Source organism: Oncorhynchus keta, chromosome 4 (genome assembly GCF_023373465.1).
Source record: "Oncorhynchus keta strain PuntledgeMale-10-30-2019 chromosome 4, Oket_V2, whole genome shotgun sequence".
NCBI classification, from domain to species: domain Eukaryota; kingdom Metazoa; phylum Chordata; class Actinopteri; order Salmoniformes; family Salmonidae; genus Oncorhynchus; species Oncorhynchus keta.
The window spans coordinates 48428612-48446464 of NC_068424.1; the positions used below are offsets into that span (position 1 = coordinate 48428612).

At 44.0% G+C, this 17853-nt stretch overlaps 1 protein-coding gene across 4 annotated transcripts in view; it reads left to right on the forward strand.

The window, feature by feature from the left end:
- Nucleotides 1–17853, forward strand: part of LOC118378460 (protein diaphanous homolog 1) — a 140464-nt gene that overhangs the window by 39215 nt on the left and 83396 nt on the right. For 2 of the 4 annotated variants that reach the window (XM_052508042.1, XM_052508032.1), the window contains exons 2-9: nt 6441–6467; nt 12828–12989; nt 13202–13303; nt 13441–13655; nt 14724–14927; nt 15032–15248; nt 16116–16234; nt 16886–17002. In XM_052508042.1, the coding sequence (XP_052364002.1) occupies nt 6441–6467; nt 12828–12989; nt 13202–13303; nt 13441–13655; nt 14724–14927; nt 15032–15248; nt 16116–16234; nt 16886–17002 (1163 nt within the window). Of the gene's footprint in view, nt 1–6440; nt 6468–12827; nt 12990–13201; nt 13304–13440; nt 13656–13758; nt 13764–14723; nt 14928–15031; nt 15249–16115; nt 16235–16885; nt 17003–17853 lie in introns of those variants that run through there. The other 2 variants (XM_052508034.1, XM_052508052.1) reach the window with 2 other exon arrangements.

Sequence of the window (17853 nt, forward strand, 5' to 3'; positions counted from 1 at the left end):
CTGCCTGCCTGCCTTAAGGCACACGGCAGCATCCTGACGACACCGGACAGGCGCGAGTCTGCGCACGACCAGTTTGGATGGAATGGTTGAATAACATGCATGTGTACATTTATTTTGCAACGCAAACGCAAGTAACGCAAGTGGTGTGTTCAGTATGTAACACGCGCACTAGTGTTGCACGGCGTATCGAAACCTCTGTATTTATATAAAAAAATAAAAAAACATTTAAACTGCTCAATACTCTAATTTTTTACGTTCAGTACTTCTGTCAAATGTCTAAGGTGAATGAGAGGCTCAAGTCGGTCTATCCGTGCAGCCCCTTTGTAGAGCAAAGTGCCCACTCCACTTGTTCAATCATCGCTAGAGCTTTCTGGCCTGCGTTGTTATCTCCCCACTGACGCTGCACGGACGTTAACACACTGGAATAATGCAGCGACGGTATGTAGAAGAGTTGAAACTGTTCATTACTGTTGTCGCAGAACAATGTCCATACAGGCTACAACACTTGTACAAAGCAAGACACCGGTAGCTTCCACCTTTTTAATCGTAGGATAACTTTCCCTGCTAGCTTATAGCTGAAGCAACATCAGTTCACTCTACCCTGGTACTTTGTTTCTGATAATATGCAAACCGTAAAAGCAAAATATGCTGATTGTCACCAAAAACCTCATTCGTCTCCCGTCTGGTTTCCACTATGTTGCATACCCACAAGGTCAGATTCCACAGCCGCATTCTGCCGGGCACATGATGTCATTACTTAGACAGCGCACACTTTTATAAAATAAGTGATTGCTTCTTCTATGCCAATATTGTTGCTCAATAAAATGATCTCTTAGCAGTTGCTATTAAAATAAGTCGTTAACAGAAGGGATTGTTTGTCATCAGTAGCCCCGTGAAATCAGCTAAAACCAGCTCAACTCACCTATTGAATAATATGCATTCACCTGTATTGTGACTAGGCCTACACTACAACTTGATTTACCCACTGTATCAATAGAGATGTACTATTTCAAATAATGATTACCATCGTGTTATTTTGTAGTTTTGGTAGAAACAACGTGGAATTGATTGTATAATTAATTCATTAATGCCTACATGGCTGTCTCAGTGTTTCTAAAATTTTCTTCACATAAATGTTCAAATATACTGAATGATAATTGAACTCAAGATGCTCAACGATTTGAACAGAGCAGTAGCTGAGTTTCTCTGGATAAAGTGCCATTCTGACTTTTGGCTGTTGACGCTGTATTGTGTTGGTGTCGTTTTGGAATCGAGTGTCATGACGGTATCGCGTATCGTGATACTAAACCTGGTATCGAATTCCATTCTGGTATCGTGACAACACCAATACACCATGTTGGAATAAAGGAAGATGTGATTTCCTAGATCTCCCCTCGGGACTGATAGTGAGTCAGGTTTCACTATGTTACTGACTTCCTGTGGTAGCTGTGAACAGGAAGTGTTGTGTCACTTGTGTACGGGCGTGTCGCCTGCTAGAGAACCCCTCCCGGTGACATCATCCCTCACCGCTCAGCGGAGCACAGCCGCTACCAGGGAGCCATGGCAATGCTGCAAACACTCACATCAACAGCCACAGTAGAGATAACAACATGCACAATCTCCCTCTATCCATCTCTCTCCAAAATAGTAATTTTCTCCTTAATAGGTATGTAACTAGCAGTAGTTTAAACTGTGACATCACTGGTCTATAGTGGACTTTGTTTTTCAGAAAGAAACACTGTGTGTGTGTTTGTGAGCGAGACACAGGTGCAATAAAGGGGTTATTCCTTAATCATTCAGTTGGTCAGTTAAGTTACTGTGGCATTACTCTGACCTCTGCTTGTCTCTAAAGGGAAGTGAGTAATGGTTCAAGTGTGTGTAATAACACATCTCAACACGGGCTCTTTTTCTCTCTTTCTCTTCGATTTCTCAACCTGCTTTCTTTGTCCCTCTCGCTCAGCATAGCTGTCTCTCTCTCACGCACACACACACACACACACACACACACACACACACACACACACACACACACACACACACACACACACACACACACACACACACACACACACACACACACAGCGCTGTCTTATGGTTCTGGGTGGGAGCTGTACATTAGTAGTGACAGTGCTGTGAAGAGAGGCTGACTGGCTCATTATGTTCTTGTCACAAGCCAAGCGCTTAAATGCTGACTTCCACTACGTTTCCTAGGAACCACAAGAACCAAATACATTTCTTCTGCTCTTTTGGTTCTGTGCTTCTTTTTGTCTTTGTTTAATGATGGTCCTTTAGGAACTCTCTGTGTGGTTTTCCCAGCAAGTGCCTGTAAACCAGGGTACTTTTTAGAAGGATAATTACAGTGTGTGTGTGTGTGTGTGTGTGTGTGTGTGTGTGTGTGTCTGTGGTGATCCTCTTTGTGAAGTTCTCACAAGGAAAGCAGCCCGTTCTCATCTCTTTCTAATTACTCTGAGTTAAGCTGGTGGCCTGACATGACAGTGTGAAGGCTATGTGTGGTGGGGGGAATATAACTTTGGACATTTTCTCCTATCTCGCTCTCATATACACACTCTGTTTCCTGTGTGATTACCCAGAGTTCTTTGTGTCTGTATTCTCACGTTCAGGCCTTGTGGGTTAAATGACACCATCATGGCATCGGCTGTTTTTAGAATGGCTGCGTCAGGGTAACGAGTGCTTTCATAAATGCATGGCTCGGGCCTCGTTTCACAAGAGCATTGTAAAATAAGCTTTCTCTTAACGACCCAGCCTTAACACCACGTTTAATTTACATATTGAATTTCATTGTCTAACATCAGTTTTACAATTTCTTCATTTTTGTGGCCACCTAGAGTAATGTTTTGCTTTTCAATGAAACCTTTCATGTTGGTATAAGAACATCGTACTACTTTATTTTCTTACAACTTTACAGGCTGTTTTGTATTCTGTTCAAATGAATTACGATCATCTATAGGGGATTTTGAGCATCGTGGGTGGACGCCCTATTACGTTACGCACCCAATGCATATGGATGTCCGGTAAATTCATATCGTTACAGAAACGCTGAGCTGCGTGTTTGCACCTGCACTTGTTGTCGTCGATGTAGCCTAAGCGGAAACCTCCCTGTAGAGGGGATCAGGATCCGTGTTCACTGCAGGAGACGAACACCAATTGGTCATCACACTGACCTGTATAAGAATTAGGCCCAGGACGATACCAGTATCGCAGTATTAAAAAAAATAAAAATAAAAATTCCTTGCCAAAAATGAAAGCACGAAGCAGACCATATGCTTTGGTCCCTTGTGTGCTGTAGCTTTGAAAATGCATTTATGTGGCGACATAATGTTTGTTTCCGTCATTAGAGGATATTCACATCGTGTACTATAGAAGAACAGCACCACACAGGTAGTCTCCATTACCAACTCTTTGGCTGCTTCCCAAATAGCACCCTGTGTGATAACATCTATCATGTGAACAACAATGTGCAGTGTCGGCCTTTTGGTTTGTGTATGTGCCCATGAGTGTGTTTGAATACACATCAGTTTAACGGTTGAGCCCTCGTGAGTTCACGCGTATTGTTAACCTAAGAGGTTGGATAACTGGGGTGTTGCATATTAAAACATGACAAAGTGTGTATGTGTGTGTTTTTTGAGGGAGGTAGGTTGTCTCCCGCTCCATTCCTTTGACATTTGTGAGCCACAAGTTCCTCATACCATGTCTGGTATTTCTTAAAGGGTAGCAGTTAATGTCAGCCCAAAGGCATAGAAATAGAATGGAGCAGACGGCCAACACATCACGACTCCTATTCAGTCTAGCTGCAGACCTAATAGTTCTTTGATGAGGGTCATAATGGCTGGGACTGGGATGGCAGACATCAATCTGAACGTGTTCCCAAAGTACTTGTGTGAAATTTACCAGAAGGTGATATAGGCTTGGGCGGTATACCGTATACCGGGTATTTGGAAAAAGTCACGGGATGTTTTTTTTCAATACCGTTGAAACGATTTATTTGAAGTTTAAAAAAATAAATAAATGTGAATATTCCTAGCTACTTTTTAAGTAAATACTTGCAGTCAACTTGTGCAATACAATAGGAGATAAAGAAGATTGCGTACTTTATTTCACCTGTCACATCATTTTTCATGATGAAGCTTACTGGTTGTCCCCAGTCACGTGGTGTTTGTTTACAAGCACACAATGACAATAGAACGGAGCCTTGTGAGTCACAGTATGGAATTTACAACTAAATGTTTGACAGCTAGATATCTTGTAACTATTTACTTAACTGTCTAAAATGTGCTAAATGCTCTGCAGTTGTGCATTTGGTCTGCTAATTTAGTAGCTAGATAGCTAACTAGCTAAGTGTGGTTAGCTTCTTACAAAATCAAGCATTCGCTTGGTATCAGCAGAGAATCCCCTCTTGGATCAAGAGCATTGCTGGCTAATTATTTGTTTTGTGCGTGCAGTATATATATTGACTGTATATATTGGTCATATAAAAAGTGAATTCAGTTAGCATTTTCTATTGGATTTTACATGTACTTGTTAGCATTTGCTAACCTTCGGATTACAGAGTATCTGTGGGGTGTGAAAACAGTGCCCCCCTTGTGTTCAGTTCCGGTATTACTTAATATCCCGGTATTGGACAAGGTCGGTTTGATAATCTGGATACCTCTAGAAGGTAATGAGAGATGCAAGTTGAGATAAAGTAATCAAAAAGAAGAAAATGGCACTAGGGACCTAACATCCTCTGTCATTCTCTCAGGCCCAGATCCAATCAGCTGGCTACCTCAGGAGGGATGGAGAGAGAGAAGTGTGGAGATGGTGTGCATTAATGACGATCTCCATGATATCACTTAGCAAATTGTGTTTCTTTGTGTTATTAGCTAATGGCTAATTAACAGCTCTCTTAAATTGAATTTGTGTGGAATCCATATTATAGTCCCAACAGCCCCTTACACCAGTCCCTTGTTTGCACTGTTTTCCATGTAGCTGTGTGTACGCACGCGTATGTGTGTCAGTCCGCTTTGCCCGCATGCCTGTTTGAGAGAGGAGGGAGGCGAGAGAGAGGGAGAATGCAAGTCAGCTTAGGCCAATTCAACCTTTCTCTGTTGTAGAGAAAACTGATCACTAAAGTAGAGTCCTGCACTGGTCTTTTTTTTTTTTTTTTTTTTTTTTTTTTTTTTGGGGAGCCGAACCTGCTCCTCTCCGGCCACTTATATTCTGAGCCCCGTCCGATATCCGGCGTCTGGACGGATTTTTCTCTTCAACACGACCCACCTGCATAGGATGAATTGCTACAGAGAGCCGATCAGTGACCAGCCAAGTAACGTCATTTATTTAATTGTTTTTATGATCTCCAAAGTAGTAGGCTATTATCCCCCCCCCTGCATAAACATGTATTTATCTGCCTATTCAAACTATTTTATTTATTTTTTTACAATGAGAAAAGGCACAGTTGACAAATAAAATCGCTTTGATAAAGAGCCTTCTAATTAGACTTCTTACCTAATTTATAGACTATATCCGACATAACAAAACCTAGGAAGGCTGGCTCAGAGAGATGAGAGGTGTGTGTGTGTGTGTGTGTGTGTGTGTGTGTGTGTTCCTCTGTTTGTCTTCCCCTGAAGGTTGACTTTATAAAGCAGTTGAACATGTTGAGCCTAGGTTGTTGTTCAGTGTGTGTTCTGTGGCCTGTGACCCTCTGGGTGTCTGCTGATTGGCTCCAGATGCTGGCATGTGGGACAGTCATTATGGGCCATGTTTGGGAGCACCGTTACAGAGATCATGCATCTTATTTCTGGCTTATCTTTTGCAGTTATGTAGCTTAATAGAGTAGAATGCAAACATAGGAAGTGAGGAACTTGCCCCATAAGCCACCTGGTGTTGGCCAATTATCAATTGAGACCCTGCCTTCACTAAGCTATTCATTGGTGTAGCCTGACACCTTGTGGCAAGGATTTGCTAGTGCAAATGTACTGTCATTCTGCTTTAAACCTGTCAAAAAAATCTGAAATCCCCTAATCGCAAAATAAAATGGATCAATCCCTGCATGTGGAATTGTTCAGATGATCCATAACGTCGTACAAGAGGAATTAGTGAGCTAATCTAAGTGTGTATGTTCTCGATTGATCCAGTGTGTAATGTGTAACTGTGTTTAATGAAGTAGTCTGTTATTGTGATATTGATCTACCTGTAGCCTATTCCCCTCTGTCCGCAATGATTAATAATGACCTTTGTAGAGACGGTCCCTGTCTGATCCTAATTGATCCTTTCCTCTCTCCCCCACTCCCTCTCTTTCTCTCCTTCTGTCTGTCCCTTCTGTCTGTCCCTTAATCTCGATCTCCCCGTATCCCTCATTGTCTCCCTCTTCCCCTGTTCAATCTCCTCATTTCTTTCATTCACTCGTTCTCTCAACCCCTCCTCCCCCTCCCCTCTCTGTACAGAAACTCAAACGGCTGATTCCTGATGAGGTAGGTTGTGTGTGTGTTTGTGTGTGCCCACATCCCAGTCATAATCATCTGACTGTCTTTGCATGTCATCTCACCCTGTAGTCCACTACTAACCCCTCCCCACGCCCCTCTATCCATACCACACTACAACCCCCATGAGCCTGGTTGTTGCAGTTACACCCCATAATAACTCAACCATGTTGTCTGTGTACTACTCACCCTGGTTGTATCGACACATACTGTTGGATGGTGCCTGCCTGTCCGTCTGTGCCTCCCTGACTCCCCTCAGTGGTTGGTCTGAAGGGCCGGCCTAGGTTACAGGTTGGGTCTGGGGTCAAGGTTGGGGGGTTGTAGGTAGGTTAGGCCCAGGGCAGGAAGTGGTTAAACTAGCTATGATCTCACAGGAAGTCTGCTACTCAAAGGTTATTTTACTTTAAATGTATTTAACCTTTTTCTTTAACTAGGCAAGTCGGTTTAAGAACGACTGCCTACCCCGGTATTTACGGTATTACTGGTTTAGCACACAAGGTGTGTGGCAAATGATGCAAAAAAAGCCCATTGGGCCTCTATTACCAGAATGCTAACAGAATTAGCCCAAGTAATAGCGAATTTCCATGGAGGCTGCTAGCGGAAGAGCACAAATAAAAATAAACAAATTGCAAAGACAAGCAATCCAGCTCATGAAGTTATACACTTCATGGACAAAAGTATGTGGGCACATCTATTTCAGCCAAAACTGAGCACACAGCCACGCAATCTCCATAGAAAAACATTGGTAGTAGAATGGCCTGTACTGTTAGAGCTCACTGACTTAGGATGCCACCTTTCCAACAAGTAAGTTCATCAAATTTCTGCTCTGCTAGAGCTGCTCCGGTCAACTCTTAGTGCTGTTATTGTGAAGTGGAAATGTCTAGGAGCCACAACGGCTCAACTGCAAAGTGGTAGCCCACACAAGCTCACAGAACGGGAATGCTGAAACTAGAGGTCGACAGATTAATCGGAATAGCCGATTATTTAGGGCCGATTTCAAGTTTTCATAACAATCGGAAATCGGTATTTGTGGACACTGAATTTTAAATTATTTTTTAAATTATTTTTTTTGCCACCTTTATTTAACTAGGCAAGTCAGTTAAGAACACATTCTTATTTTCAATGATGGCCAAGGAACGGTGGGTTAACTGCCTTGTTCAGGGGCAGAACGACAGATTTTCACCTTGTCAGCTCGGGGATTCGATCTAGCGACCTTACGATTAACTAGTCCAACGCTCTAACCACCTGCCTTACTTTGCACTCCACGAGGAGCCTGCCTGTTACACGAATGCAGTAAGAAGTCAAGGTAAGTTGCTCGCTAGCATTAAACTTATCTTATAAAAAACAATCAATCAATCATAATCAGTAGTTAACTACACATGGTTGATGATATTACTAGTTTATCTAGCGTGTCCTGTGTTGCATATAATCGATGTGGTGCGCATTCGCGAAAAAGGACTGTCTTTGCTCCAACGTGCACCTAACCATAAACATCAATGCCTTTCTTAAAATCAATACACAAGTATATATTTTTAAACCTGCATATTTAGTTCATATTGCCTGCTAACATGTATTTTAACTAGGGAAAATGTGTCACTTCTCTTGCAACAGAGTCAGGGTATATGCAGCAGTTTGGGCCGCCTGGCTCGTTGCGAACTGTGTGAAGACTATTTCTTCCTAACAAAGACAGCCAACTTCGCCAAACGGGGGATGATTTAACAAAAGCGCATTTGCGAAAAAAGCACAATCGTTGCACGAATGTACCTAACCATAAACATCAATGCCTTCCTTAAAATCAATACACAGAAATATATATTTTTAAACCTGCATATTTATTAACCAGGTGAAATTGTGTCACTTCTCTTGCGTTCATTGCACACAGAGTCAGGGTATATGCAACCGTTTGGGCCACCTGGCTCGTTGCGAACTAATTTTTTGCCGGAATTTTACATAATTATGACATAACATTGAAGGTTGTGCAATGTAACAGGAATTTTTAGACTTATGGATGCCACTCGTTAGATAAAATACGGAACGGTTCCGTATTTCACTGAAAGAATAAAATAAATAAAAATCCTTTGAGATGATAGTTTCCGGATTTTACCATATTAATGACCGAAGGCTCGTATTTCTGTGTGTTATGTTATAATTAAGTCTATGATTTGATAGAGCAGTCTGACTGAGCGATGGTAGGCACCAGCAGGCTCGTAAGCATTCATTCAAACAGCACTTTTGTGCGTTTTGCCAGCAGCTCTTCGCAATGCTTCAAGCGTCAGTAGCTCCGAGACTTGGAGTAGTCGTTCCCCTTGCTCTGCATGGGTAACGCTGCTTCGAGGATGGCTGTTGTCGATGTGTTCCTGGTTTGAGCCCAGGTAGGAGCGAGGAGAGGGACGGAAGCTATACTGTTACACTGGCAATACTAAAGTGCCTATAAGAACATCCAATAGTCAAAGGCATATGAAATACAAATCGTGTAGAGAGAAATAGTCCTATAATTCCTATAACTACAACCTAAAACTTCTTACCTGGGAATATTGAAGACTCATGAAAGCTGGTGGTTCCTTTTTAACATATGTTCTGAGCAAGGAACTTAAACGTTAGCTTTCTTACATGGCACATATTGCACTTTTACTTTCTTCTCCAACACTTTGTTTTTGTATTATTTAAACCAAATTCAACATGTTTCACTATTTAAATTGATTTTATTGATGTATTATATTAAGTTAAAATAAGTGTTCATTCAGTATTGTTTTAATTGTCATTTATTACAAATAAATAAATAAAAATCGTCCGATTTAATCGGTATCGGCTTTTTTTGGTCCTCCAATAATTGGTATCAGCGTTGAAAAATCATAATCGGTCGACCTCTAGCTGAAACGTGTTGTGCTTAAATTGTATGCCCTTGGTTGCAACGCTCACTACCAAGTTCCAAACTTATTCCGGAAGCCACGTTAGCACAATAACTGTTTGTCTGGAGCTTCATGAAATAGGATTCCATGGCCGAGCAGCCGCACACAAGCCTTAGATCACAATGCCAAGCGCCAGCCAGGAGAATGCTACCTACCCCAATGCATAGTGTCAACTGTAAAGCTTGGTGGAGGAGGAAAATAATGGTCTGGGGCTGTTTTTCATGGTTCGGGAAAACTTCTGTGTATAGCCATGTAGTGTGTGTATACTGTATACAGTGCATTTGGAAAGTAATCAGACCCCTTCACTTTTTCCACATTTTTTAGGTTATTCTAAAATGGATTACATTAAAGAAAACAAAACTATCTTCACAATACCCCATAATGACGAGTTTTAAAAAATGTGTAATTTATTTTAAACTTTCATAAAAAACATATCAAATTTACAGAACTATTCAGACCCTTTACTCAGTACTTTGTTGAAGCACCTATGGCAGCGATTACAGCCTCGAGTCTTCTTGCATATGACGCTGCAAGTTTGGCACACCTGTATTTGGGGGGTTTCTCCCATTTCTTCTCTGCAGATCCTCTCAAGCTCTGTCAGGTTGGATGGGGAGTGTTGCTGGCCAGCTATTTTCAGGTCTCTCCAGAGATGTTCAAGTCTGGGCTCTGGCTGGGCCACTCAATGACATTCAGAGACTTGCCCGAAAGCAACTCCTGCGTTGGCTTGGCTGTGTGCTTAGGATTGTTGTCCTGTTTGAAGGTGAACCTTCGCCCCAGTCTGAGGTCCTGAGCACACTGGAGCAGGTTTTGATCAAGGATCTCTCGGGTACTTTGCTCCGTTCATCTTTCCCTCGATCCTGACTAGTCTCCCCGTCCCTGCTGCTGAAAACCTCTCCACAGCGTGATTCTGCCAGCACCATGCTTCACCGTAGGGATTGTGCCAGGTTTCTTCCAGACGTGGCGCTTGCCGCTAAGGCCAGAGTTCAATCTTGGTTTCATCAGACCAGAGAATCTTATTTCTCGTGGTCTGAGAGTCTTTAGGTGCTTTTGGTAAACTCCAAGTGGGCTGTTATGTGCCTTTTTACTGAGGAGTGGCTTCCGTGCGGCCACTCTACCATAAAGGCCTGATTGGTGGAGTGCTGCAGATATGGTTTTCCTTCTGGAAGGTTCTCCCATATCCACAGAGGTACTCTGGAGCTCTGTCAGTGACCATCGGGTACTTTGTCACCTCCCTGACCAAGGCCCTTCTCCCCAGATTGCTCAGTTTGGCCGGGCAGCCAGCTCTAGGAAGAGTCTTGGTGGTTCCAAACTTCTTCCATTTAAGAATGATGGAGGCCACTGTGTTCTTGGACACTTTTTTGATACCCTTCCCCAGATCTGTCTCGACACAATCCTGGCTCGGAGCTCTACAGTCAATTCCTTCGACCTCATGGCTTTTGCTCTGACATGCACTGTCAACTGTGGAATCTTATGTAGACAGGTTCGTGCCTTTCCAAATCATGTCCAGTCCATTAAATTTCCACAGGTGGACTCCAAGTAGAAACATCTCACGGATTATCAATGGAAACAGGATTTACCTGAGCTCAATTTTGAGTCTCATTGTAAAAGGACTGAATACTTATGTGAATAAGGTATTTCAGAATTTTTTTTTTGTAATACATTTGCCATAATATATAAACCTGTTTTCGCTTTGTCATTATGGGGTGTTGTGTGGAGATTGCTGAGGATTTTAAAAATGTAATCCATTTTAAAATGAGGCTTTAACGTAACAAAGTGGAAAAGGTCAAGGGGTCTGAATACTTTCTGAAGGCACTGTAGGTAGGAGGAACCAAATTTCATTTTTTTTTACTGGTTCGAATCCCTGAGCCCACTACGTTAATAATCTGCCCATGTGCCCTTGAGCAAGGCCCTTACCCCTAATTGCTCCTGTATGTCACTTTGGATGAGAGCGTCTGCTAAATTACTAAAAATATACATGCGAACTTAGGGGTAGGGTAGCATTAAATCAGAATTCTTTGTTTTTTTATTCAGGTAAACAATATAAAACCCATAATATCTTGCTGCGTCTTGTAAACCTATTTCTAAAGTGCTTCTGTCATTTCTGCTCGGCATCAGACTTATTTTGTGCTTCAGTTGCACTTCTCCACTTGGGTGAGAATTCACGAACAGGCATTCTATCAGCAGACAAGAGCTCTGACTGATGTGCAACTTTTCTCTGATACTTTTCTGTGTAGCCAGCCTTATTTTCTCCTGTAAAATGCAAGCTTAACTTTAAGCAAAACATTAGAAAATGCAGCTGGCTACATTCTCTCGTCTCATAAACATTAGACATATGGTGGCCATGCATCGTTTTTGCAAAAAAATGCCCAGATTACTCAATGTACACACATTTACTTGTGTGGCTGCCAGCCAAGAACGCAATCTGCTTTATCTAACGTATTGCACAAGTTGAGTGCACGTATTTACTTAATAAAGATCCTCCCCATTTTTGTCAATTTTCGCCTAAAGTAAACATACCCAAATCTAACTGCCTGTAGCTCAGGACCTGAAGGAAGGATATGCATATTCTTGATACCATTTGAAAGGAAACACTTTGAAGTTTGTGGAAATGTGAATTTAATGTAGGAGAATATAACACATTAGATCTGGTAAAAGATAATACAAAGGAAAAAAAAAACATGCGTTTTGAAATGCAAGCGAGAGACCATAATGTATTATTCCAACCCAGGTGCAATAAAAATGTTGGCCACTAGATGGCAGCACTGTATGCACCTTTTTAGACTGATCAAATTAACTATTGCATATCTGTTCAAAATGTTATATCAAGACTGGCCAAATGTGCTTAATTGGTTTATTAGTACATTTTCAAGTTCATAATTGTGCACTCCCCTTAAACAATACCATGGTATTCTTTCACTGTAATAGCTACTGTAAATCAGACAGTGCAGTTAGATTAACAAGAATTTAAGCTTTCTGCCCATATAAGACATGTCCATGTCCTGGGAGGTGTTCATGTTACTTGCTAATCACATTAGCCTGCGTTAGGTTAACTGTCCCGTAGAGTTTAAAGTGGCTACAAATATGAATGTATTGGAAAAACTTCTAATAAATAGTTTCAACGGTTTTGATGATATTGAAAAGCCATCCCGTGGCTATTTCCAAGTACCCCGGTAAACGGTATGTGGTATGAACTGGTATGTTGATGACATCACCCTGTGACCCTGCTTCATTTTATTATAGCACACACATGAGTGAAGCTGAACGTGTTTCAGAGTGATATTTAGTCATTTATGCCGTCTGAATGTCCAATGGAATCTGATGCCCAATTCCAAATCAACCTTTTTGCCCTGACCTATCCAATCCACAGGGTTGGGTTTGAACTGGGATAACCCTCATATCTCCCTGTGTGACCTCTGACCTCTCTCCTTTGACCCCCCTGCAGTTGGAGCGTTTCACCAGCATGAGGATGAAGAAGGACAAGGAGAAGCCTCATGCAGCCGGGCAGCGCCACTCCAACGCTGCCCACTACGAGGTTCCTACCCAGGGGACCATGCTGCACGACCACCCTGACGAATACGTCCTGGAACTCTTCGAACAGATGCTGGTGAGAGAGAGGGTTAAAGAAAGAGACGATGATTGTCTACTGGGTGTGGACTACAGGCTATTTTTCTGTATCTTTTAGGACGCTGACTTAAAGGTATCTCTCTGTCTCTCTCCCCTCCCCCTCTCTCTTTCTCTTCCCTCTCGCTCGCTCTCCCCTCCCTTTCTCACTTGCTCTCCCCCCTGTCTTTCCCCCTGCTCTCTCTCTCTCTCCAGGTGGATATGAACTTGAACGAGGAGAAGCAGCGGCCTCTGCGGGCAAAAGACATCGTCATCAAACGAGAGATGGTGTCTCAGTACCTCCACACGTCCAAAGCTGTGAGTAACAAAGGTTGAGGTACTGGGATCAGTCATACCTTCATAACATACACAGTAGACCTGGAGCAGCGATAACTTGTCCTTTATGTCCTTTTACACTACTGCTGTGTGTGTGTGTGTGTGTGTGTGTGAGATAGGGTCAGAACCAGAAGGAGAGCTCCAAGTCAGCCATGATGTACATCCAGGAGCTGAGGACTGAGCCCAGAGACGCACAGCTCCTAGGCTGTCTGGAATCACTCCGGGTCTCCCTCAACAACAACCCTGTCAGCTGGGTGCAGAACTTTGGAGACGAGGGCCTGGTTCTGCTGCTCAACATCATGAGGAAAATCCAGGAGGAGAGGGACGAGTACCCGTAAGATATATCAAGCTCCTGTTACCCCTTTTACCTACCCATCTACCCCCGTACCCCCTCAACCCTTTTACCTTAACCTTTACTCCCGGAGGAGAGGGTCGAGTACCCGTAAGATATATCAAGCTCCTGTTACCCCTTTTATCTACCCCCGTACCTCCTCTAACCCCCTCAACCCTTTTACCTTAACCTTTACTCCAGGAGGAAATAGACCAGTACCTGGAAGTAGGGCTTTATTAAATCAGTCTTCTCTTTTGCCTGATTCCATAGATTTTTCCTCCCCAACAAAATTTCTTGTCTCAGTTGACCTTTTCCAGGTTTCCGTTTCCCCCAGTTCTTTCAAGTTTTCACTCAAAAATCACACTTTGTAAAATAGAACAACAACTTAATTTGATGTTCTAAGTCCACAACAATGTTTTAACCACATCAGAAGACTACTTTATTGTTGTTGAAATGAATGTAGATTTAGTTGGTGTCGTTACCCTTTACAGTGCACACCTAGCAAGAGACCGTTGTTTAGTGTTTTTGTAGCTCACACGTGACGTTAGAGTTTGCACTACATACCCACTGGATCGACGCAAATGATCCTGGTGTCATTCTGCCAGATAGGCGCAGGCTACTTTGTAGTTTAACGTTTAATTGAGAAGGTTTTTTGGGAAAGACTTTCCTTCTACCAGAAGACTTCTATCATTCGCGTCATCGCCTACGGCCACAGAAAGTTGCCTCTTCAGAAAGTTGCAGGAATGACACATCACTGTTGCGTTCTGTTCATGCCTTATGATAAACTTTGGCTTAATACATTTAGTTTATTCCCTATTAAGTTCAATAGATTTTTTGGGGGAATATTGTTGAATTCCGGTTGAATGTCTGGATCCCGTGATTACGTCCGCGTTTTTACGCCCCTCTTACCACTTTTGCATTTACCCTACCTCCCGGAGGAGAGAGACGAGTACTGGTAAGACGTCGACCCCCGTCTTATTCCTAGAACGCTCCAGTGGATTTGCTACTTGTCTGGTTTGGAAACCCCCTTATGTACAATAACACCCCCCTCCTCCTCTTTCCTCCGGTTAGAAACATGGGCATGAAGTGTCAACACGAGATTGTGCGCTGTCTCAAAGCCTTCATGAACAACAAGTATGGTCTGAAGGCCATGTTGACGTCTGCCGAGGGCATCCCTCTGCTGGTCCGAGCCATCAACCCCCGGGTCCCTCACATGATGGTGGATGTGGTCAAACTGCTCTCGGCCATCTGCATCCTGGAACACCCTGACAACCTGTAAGTATCTGTTTAGGTGTGTGTGTGTGTCTGTGTGAGTGGGAGAATGTGTTCTTGTGTGTGTGTGTACCTTTCTGTGCATTAATATGTAACGCCCTCTGTAGTCATGAGCGTGTTCTGGAGGCCATCACTGAGGAGGCAGAAAAGCAGGACAATGAGAGGTTTCAGCCACTCCTCTTAGGTATGAACAAGCCCAACATCGCCTTGAAGAATGGCTGTATGCAGCTCATCAACGCTCTCATCAGTCGAGGAGAAGAGCTGGACTACAGGATCCACATCCGCTCAGAGCTGCTGAGACTGGGCCTACGAGACCTGCTGACGGTGAGTTCCAAACACATGTTGACCTGTAGGTTCAGGGAAGTTTGGATTTTTATTGACCCCCCTCCAATCTTCAACCCACCCTTCCCTCCCTCTTACTCTCCTCTCTCTCTCCCCCTTGCTCCCCCTCTCTCTCCTCCCACCTCCCTCTCTCTCTCCTCCCACCTCCCCCTCTCTCTCTCCTCCCACCTCCCTCTCTCTCTCCTCCCACCTCCCTCTCTCTCCTCCCACCTCCCCTCTCTCTCTCCTCCCACCTCTCTCTCTCCTCCCAACTCCCTCTCTCTCCTCTTACCTCTCTCTCTCTTACTCCTCTCCTCTTACCTCTCCCACCTCTCTCCTCCCACCTCTCTCTCTCCTTCCACCTCTCTCTCCCTTCCACCTCTCTCTCCTCCCACCTCCTCTCTCCTCCCACCTCTCTCTCTCCTCCCACCTCTCTCTCCTCCCACCTCTCTCTCTCCTCCCACCTCTCTCTCTCCCTCTCCTCTCCTCTCCTCTCTCCTTCCCACCTCTCTCCTCCCACCTCTCCTCTCCTCCCTCCTCTCTCTCTCCTCCCACCTCTCTCTCTCCTCCCACCTCTCTCTCTCCTCCCACCTCTCTCTCTCCTTCCACCTCTCTCTCTCCTTCCACCTCCCTCTCTCCTCTTACCTCTCTCTCTCTCCTCCTTCTCTCCTCCCACTCTCTCTCTCCCACCTCTCTCTCTTCCTCCCACCTCTCTCTCTCTCCTCTTCTCCTCTCTCTCCTCCCACCTCTCTCTCTCTCCTCCCACCTCTCTCTCTCTCCTCCCACCTCTCTCTCTCTCCTCTTACCTCTCTCTCTCCTCTTACCTCTCTCTCTCCTCCCACCTCCCTCTCTCCTCCCTGGGTCCTGTAGGATATTCGGACCATAGAGAATGAGGAGCTGAGGGTGCAGCTCAGTGTTTTTGACGAGCAGGCCGAGGATGACTCTGATGAACTCCAGGCCCGTCTCAACGACGTGCGCATCGAGATGGAATATCCTTCCACCACCAGGGAGGCTCAAAAAGTCTCTCTATGAAGGGAACTTACTTTGGTTCAGATGTTAAGGTGATACAAGTTTATCGTATGGCTGTCTCAAATTGTACCTTATACAGTGCACTACTGTTGATCACGGCCTATAGGGTAGCCCACTCTATAGGGAACAGGGTGAAACCTACCAGTCAGGTCACTGTCCTATAACGTACATTCCTACATTTCACCACCAGGTGGCTCCAAGGTGCCATAATAGTTTCTCACACAAAAGCACAAGGAATTCTTCAGGGGTTTTGTTTTACCTTGTTGATTGCCTTGGCTCTGGTCACCATGACTGAGATGCATTTGATCACAGTAATAAACGGATCAGGAAGCTACTTAGCCTTTGATCAGATACTGATACCAGTCTTTAACAGGGCTTTGTCTTTGCCACATAATCCTTCACAATATAAGACGATGACTACTGCATGTAAAGCGGTAGTAAACTATATTGGAACCAGGTTACTGTAGATTGGGTTGCCTCTAAACACAGTAGTATATCTTATTAGTAGGGGTGGATTGATTCAGGGCGTTGATGACGATGCGGATTGGAAAATGTTCCTATCTGACTGCTCTGACCACTTGAGGTTGTGGTCCTTAACCATGCGGTCGTACTGACGTGACCGAGGTGTTCCAGATCCTGATGAACACGGTCAAAGACTCCAAGGCCGAAACACACTTCCTGTCTCTGATGCAGCACCTGCTGCTGGTTCGCAACGACTACATGGTCAGGTAAGGGACATAATATCACACGCTCTCTCACACACACACACACACACACACACACACACACACACACACACACACACACTGCATTACAATCATGGTTAGGTTAAAACCACTACATTCATTGCCTGTAAACAGGGATTGCAGTTTTGACCTCTTCCACTCCCCATGATCTCACAACCTTGACCCTGACCTTGAACCTTGCCTTTTGTTCCCTCCCGCTCTACTACCGTGTGACTCAGAATATATATTGTTGTGATGACCTGGAGGACACGTATTGCATCGCTCTCCCTCTCCTTTCTGTGCCTCTGTTTCTGGATCTCTCTCTCCCTTTCCTTTCTGTGCCTCTGTTTCTGGATCTCTCTCCCTCTCCTTTCTGTGCCTCTGTTTCTGGATCTCTCTCTCCCTCTCCTTTTTGTGCCTCTGTTTCTGGATCTCTCTCTCCCTCTCCTTTCTGTGCCTCTGTTTCTGGATCTCTCGCTCCCTCTCCTTTCTGTGCCTCTGTTTCTGGATCTCTCTCTCCCTCTCCTTTCTGTGCCTCTGTTTCTGGATTTCTCTCTCCCTCTTCTTTCTGTGCCTCTGTTACTGGATCTCTCTCTCTCCCTCTCCTTTCTGTGCCTCTGTTTCTGGATCTCTCTCTCTTACTCCTTCTCTTTTCTCGCTCCATCCTTTTTCTACCACTGTTTCTGGATCACTCTGGACCTCTTCTCTTTCCCCTCTATCTCTCGGTCTTCTCTCCATTTCCTCGGTCTGTCTACTCGGCGCGCCATTTCAAAGCTGTGAAATGAGTGCACGCAGAAGAGGTTTGAATAGAAATGAGCACATTCACCTCCTATCTCTGTAAATATGCTAATGTT